This window comes from Ips typographus, linkage group LG7 (genome assembly GCF_016097725.1).
Source record: "Ips typographus isolate SLU linkage group LG7, UJ_Ityp_2.0, whole genome shotgun sequence".
NCBI classification, from domain to species: domain Eukaryota; kingdom Metazoa; phylum Arthropoda; class Insecta; order Coleoptera; family Curculionidae; genus Ips; species Ips typographus.
Window position 1 is genome coordinate 5,189,658 of NC_138428.1, and position 6,000 is coordinate 5,195,657.

Below are 6,000 nucleotides of genomic sequence, written 5' to 3' on the forward strand. Positions count from 1 at the left end.
ATCACAAGAAAGAGGGGAATGAGAGGGTTAATTTGAGTGATTCAAACATTCTGAGATCCTAAAAATAACCGAGTTATTGACGTTTCAAATTTGACGTTTTTGACAAATTAAGAAAAAGTATATTCAAAAAGTTTTTTGTCAATAACTCAAAAACTATTGGATTTACAAAAAAATAATAAGAGTCAAAAATGGTTCAAAATTAAATTTCTAATCGACACACATAAAATTGAAAATTCAAGAAAACCGTGTTCATACAGGAGGTAGGCAATAAGTAAAGTGGTTTCAGTTTTTCAGACACCCTATATCTAGTTTTTGATCAACTGAACTGCTGTTTGCATAGCGTAAAAGAAGGATTTTCAAGGGTTCTTTTGAGGGGTTTAACCAATCTGAGTCCCCAAAAACAACAGAGATATTGCAGTTTGAAATTTGACATTTTTGAAAAAAATACCACAGCAACAACCTTAAATATAAATGTATTTAATTTTTAAGTACCTAACAGTAATAATAGTTAGAATATTTAGAAAATAGTAACAAACAATATAGTTCTGGTGTTTTGAGCAATTTGATTGGTTTAAAGGCCACTTAAGTACTTACAGCTCTCACCATAATATTTAAAAGTAATTAATGCACCTATTAAAATGTGTGTATATATAAATAATAACAAAACACCCTTTAAATGGGAGTGGTTGTTAGATTGACACGCCCTGCAAGTAAAGTGGGTGTGGTTAACCTGTCGCCACTCCCACTATACAATATAGTAAATAATATAAACATAAATAAGTACTTTAAAGATATAACAAAAATAATAATTGAACTCCATTGGTTAGATAGTACATAAAGAATATATGGGGGTAAAAAGGGGCGGGGTCATTTCTGTTTCTGGTGACGCCTACTAGGTACCGTGTTTAGGACGCAATTGACTCTCTGATGACGCACCAAGTTCTTTTTTTCGTAGTAGGTCTTGCCGCAGGCGCATTTATGATCTCCGTGCCCTTTTGGCCTTCTCAGTATTGGCACTTCAATGTAGTGCAAGTCCAGGTAATCTACAAACAATCCCCGGTTAGTAACTGTCCACTTTTCAAAACCACCCCACCACCTAAGCCTAATATGTACACGAGGCCAAAAAAAACTCAAAAAACTGCAACAGTTTATTGTATAAAAAAATCATATCAGGTCCCTAACTTGTTGCAAAAATCTTGCATAAACCTCGTCATAGTCAGCTTTATGGCTGTGTCTAATGTGATTGGCCACGTTATCCTTAAAGTGACTGATGTAGGAACAACCCTCTTTGCCGCACCTAAAACACCCTAGATTAAGCCACGCCCCTTAGCGAAACAAACTCCACCTCCCCCCTTCCAACCTGTACTGCGCCTCCTGTCCACACTCGTACATTTGATGGTCTTGAAGCGCCGCCTTGTGTAGGAATACCTTCAAGCAATTGGTGCACGGATAAGTGGGGCCGGATTCGCTCCGCCCACTTCCCAGTTTCTGCAACAGACCGCCCACTAGGGGAAGGTGCATCAGTTTGACGTGTCTGCAACCCAAAAAAAGGGGGCGTGACTTGCCTTGCTTAGGGGCCAAGTTACCTGGTAAGGGTGGAGCGTAGCTCTGTGACGTAAGGGCAATTAGGGCCGGGGCATTGGTATACCGCCTTTTGGCCGCATTGGTGCTTTTGATGGTGCAACAAACGTTTTTTGTAGGTGTACGGTTTGCCGCATTTTTTACATTTGTACGGTTCGACTAAAAAAAATTGTGAGGTTAATTTTGGTTTTTTCAAACGTCAATTTCTCGGTTATTTTTAGGGTCTCAGAATGTTTGAACCACTTAAAATAACCCTCTCAATCCTCTCTTTCTTGTGGTGTAATTAAAAATACTCTCACTAATAAAATGTGTACAGTGTGAAGCAAAAACTGTAACCCACACACTTTTTGCCCAGCCCCCGTATATTTCCGAACTTTGTGAGATGTGAAGTTTACGTATTCTGATTAAATGTCTAATTCTAAACAATTCTTTATTCTTACCTTTTTTTCGTAAATTTAGTGGTTTTGGAGTTATTGCCGAAAAACGTTTTACTCTGACTTATGTTGATTTTTGTCTCACTTAGAAACGTCAAATTTTAAACGTCAATAATTCGGTTATTTTTAGGGTCTCAGAACGTTTTAACCACTCAAAATAACCCTCTCAACACCCCCTTTCTTGTGGTGTAATTAAAAATACGCTCACTAATAAAATGTGTACAGAGTGAAGCAAAAACTGTAACCCACACCCTTTTTGTCCATCCCTCGTATATTTCCGAACTTTGTGAGATGTGAAGTTTACGTATTCTGATTAAATGTCTAATTCTAAACAATTCTTTATTCTTACCATTTTTTCGTAAATTTAGTGGTTTTCGAGTTATTGCCGAAAAACGCTTTGACGGTACTTTTTTTAAAGACACTTTACTTAGACATGTTGATTTTTGTCTCACTTAGAAACGTCAAATTTTAAACGTCAATAACTCGGTTATTTTTAGGGTCTCAGAATGTTTGAACCACTCAAAATAACCCTCTCAATCCCCTCTTTCTTGTGGTGTACTTAAAAATACTCTCACTAATAAAATGTGTACAGAGTGAGGCAAAAAGTGTCAACCCACACACTTTTTGTTTAGCCCCCGTATATTTCCCACCTTGGTGAGATGTGAAGTTTACGTATTCTGATTAAATGTCAAATTCTAAACAATTCTTTATTCTTACCATTTTTTCGTAAATTTAGTGGTTTTCGAGTTATTGCCGAAAAACGCTTTGACGGTACTTTTTTTAAAGACGCTTTATTTAGACTTATGTTGATTTTTGTCTCACTTAGAAACGTCAAATTTTAAACGTCAATAACTCGGTTATTTTTAGGGTCTCAGAATGTTTGAACCACTTAAAACAACTCTCTCAATCCCCTCTTTCTTGTGGTGTAATTAAAAATACTCTCACTAATAAAATGTGTACAGAGTGAAGCAAAAACTCTAACCCACACACTTTTTGCCCAGACCCCGTATATTTCCGAACTTGGTGAGATGTGAAGTTTACGTATTCTGATTAAATGTCAAATTCTAAACAATTAGTTATTCTTACCATTTTTTTGTAAATTTAGTGGTATTCGAGTTATTGCAGAAAAACCCTTTGACTGTACTTATTTGGTTATTGGGAGGACACTTACTGGTTTATTGGGAGAAGTGGCAACAATGTTGTCAGTGCTTCAAAATCATTTATTTGGTACTGGATACAACCCTTGAACCCTCCATTCACCCCCCCATTCTACTTAAAAGCTACTTGGAGTCCCCTTCAATGAAGGTAATACCAAAATTGGGAGGTCCATCTTCCAGGTCATAGTCACTGTAGGAGGTTAAGCCCAAAAGGGCGCAACGCAGCTTTTGATGACGTTGTAGGTTCTTTTTTTCGTAGTAGGTCTTGCCGCATACACACCGTTCAGTTCCAAGCCCTTTAGGGCGCCTAATTGACACTAAAACACAACTAAACCCTTTTAAATACCCCTAATTTAAGCATATTTACCCTTAACCAAAGTTGTGACAAAGCTCCGCCCTCGTTGTTTTATGTACACACATGTAATGTAAAGCGTTAGTGGTGGGGATGGAGGGGTAGAGTAGTAAAACTGCAGTAAACTTCCCCTCCACCCCCCAAAAGAAGGGGAGGGGATTTATTGACAGTTTAGAATGTGATTGGTCAATGTTTGTGACGTTGCATGTGCCTGACAAAGTTACACTTAATTTTTGATTTGTAAGAGCATTGAGGGCACACGTGACACGGTTTCTTACCGCACTCGAACACTAAATGGTTCCTTAGGGAACTTTTCAATTTGTAACCCTTTTGACAGGTGGGACACTGGTAGTTAGGCCACCCTGCAAACGAGTGGAATTAAAAAAAATTGCCCTTTCAAAGTGGGGGAGGAGATTGCACAAACCAGCCTACTTTTACATAAATATATAGGTATATAATCAAAATATAACATAAAATATAAAAGTTTATATAAAAATAAATTCTCCTCTAAAGCGTTGTATATGTATAAGTATTGTAAATAAATAACAAAATAAATAAAGCTTCTCAGACTTAAAGCCAATACTCTTGTAAATAATAACCCCACCCTTAAACTTAAAACCCCTACCGAAATACTCGTCCTTAACTAAATAAGAGAAAAAGTCGAAGTTTGTACTAACAAAAGAATCAGTCAAGTACTTTTCCACCCCCCCTGGGAGGGGGTGGTACCTCCACCAGGTTTGTAGATACACACAAACGGACCGTACCACTCGATTTAATCGAAATTAACCTCAAAAATCACTCACTTTTGATTCAATTGACAAATCAGTGTCCTCTTACCTTACTTTAGTCAACCTCCTTGAAATAGTCACACCATTGTGTTTGACAGCGCCCTCTAGGATTTGTTTTATACCAGCATAGCTGGATAGAGAAGTGAAAACCGGTTATTTTGAGTGGTCGTAGCTCTCTGAGAGTTGAAAAATAACCTAAATATCAGAGTTTAAATTTTGCATGTTCTGCAAGGCAACTTTTAAGTGTCCAAATTAGACCTCTTTGCAAACAGTGCTTTGGTTCACGCTGAATATCTCGGTTATGTGAATTTTTAGCAAAAAATATGCAATTAGACCAAATTAAGAGAAAACCCCTAGCTACAATTTGGTGCAAAATTCAGCGGTCTAGCTCTCACCGCAAGCTCACAATAATCTGTCAAAATTTGGCATGTTTACTTCATAAAAAACACTCTACAGTATTATGGGAGTATCTGCAAAATGACACAAAATTCCGCAAAAACGCTAAAGTACAAAACTAATCGCCTTTATATGGTATAACTTTGATGAAAGTTTAAAGCTTCTACGAGGGGTGTTTCAAAAGTGACTTTGCTGGACATAGTTACCGGGTCGTAGAAAGTAGCGCCCTCTATGATGTGTCTCAGATACTGAACTTTAGTTACCACCTGTGGATAGAGGGGCTCGAGACGAGTTTTTTGAGTGGTCGTAGCTCCTTGAGAGTTGAAAAATAACCGAGATATTTCAATTCAAAGTTTGAATGTTCTGCAAGGCAACTTTTAAGTGTCCAAATTAGCTCTCTTTGCAAACAGTGTTTTAGTTCAGGCTTAATATCTGGGTTAAATGAATTTTTAGCAAAAAATACGTAATTAGGGCATATTAAGAGAAAACTCCTAGCTACAATTTGGTGCAAAATTCAGCCGTCTAGCTTTTACAGTACACTCACAATGACTGGTTAAAGTGTGTCAAACTCACTACCTCAAAAAACTCCCTACACTATTTAGGTTAATATCTCTGAAATGGAGCAAAATTCCGCAAAAACTCAAGAGCACAAAATTGATCCTTTTAACATGGTCTAACTTGAATTGAATATTTGACAGTTTTACGAAGGGTGTGTCAAAGTTGAGAGGGTTAAACATGGTTGCCAGGTTGTAGAAAGCAGCACCCTCTATGATGTGTCTAATATACCGCATTTTGGTTACCACCACTGAATAGAGGGGTTCAAAATGAATTTTTTGAGTGGTGATAGTTCCCTGAGGGTTGAAAAACAACGGAAATATTCAAGTTTGATTTTTGGGGGTGTAATAAACCTCAAAATGCAAGTTACCCTTTTAGGTTCAATAACTCAGTTATGTTTTGTGGAGTGACTACCATAATCCAGTGGCGCGGTCCGTTTTGCCGTAAATTGTCACTGGTGACAAGACAGTTTCAAAATGGCGTGAAAAAAGAAAATCACTTGGCCTCCTTGGTACAAGTAGTGTTGAGCACATCCGCTTTGTGTTCCTTATGTTTGGCCATTACGTGCATAATAAAGTGAATTTTCTGCTTTCCTTTGTACGGGCAGTAGGAGCACTTGAATTGAGGCTCTTTACCGCACTCCCATCTCATGTGATTGTAGAGGGAACTCTTCCTTTTGTAAGCACGTCCGCACGTTTTACACGCAAACAAATTCTGCGTTCCCATCATTGCTTTGA

At 37.6% G+C, this 6,000-nt stretch overlaps 1 protein-coding gene across 1 annotated transcript; it reads right to left on the reverse strand.

Moving 5' to 3' along the window:
- Window positions 1–457: 457 nt before the first annotated feature.
- On the reverse strand, window positions 458–5,761 carry LOC145732192 (longitudinals lacking protein, isoforms A/B/D/L-like). Its single transcript, XM_081984303.1, has 5 exons — window positions 3,540–5,761; window positions 3,187–3,489; window positions 1,587–1,740; window positions 1,361–1,534; window positions 458–1,297 (listed from the first exon to the last, which is right to left on the reverse strand). The coding sequence occupies exons 4-5, from the start codon at window positions 1,519–1,521 to the stop codon at window positions 1,165–1,167; spliced, it is 294 nt and encodes a 97-aa protein (XP_081840429.1). The 5' UTR covers window positions 1,522–1,534; window positions 1,587–1,740; window positions 3,187–3,489; window positions 3,540–5,761; the 3' UTR covers window positions 458–1,164.
- Between the last annotated feature and the right edge of the window lie 239 nt (window positions 5,762–6,000).

Coding starts and splice junctions, on each gene's coding strand:
- LOC145732192 (XM_081984303.1), bottom strand. CDS start 1,521: ATGCACCTTCCCCTAGTGGGCGGTCTGTTGCAGAAACTGGGAAGTGGG. Junction 1,298..1,360: donor GGACAGGAGGCGCAGTACAG/GTTGGAAGGGGG, acceptor AGGGTGTTTTAG/GTGCGGCAAAGAGGGTTGTT.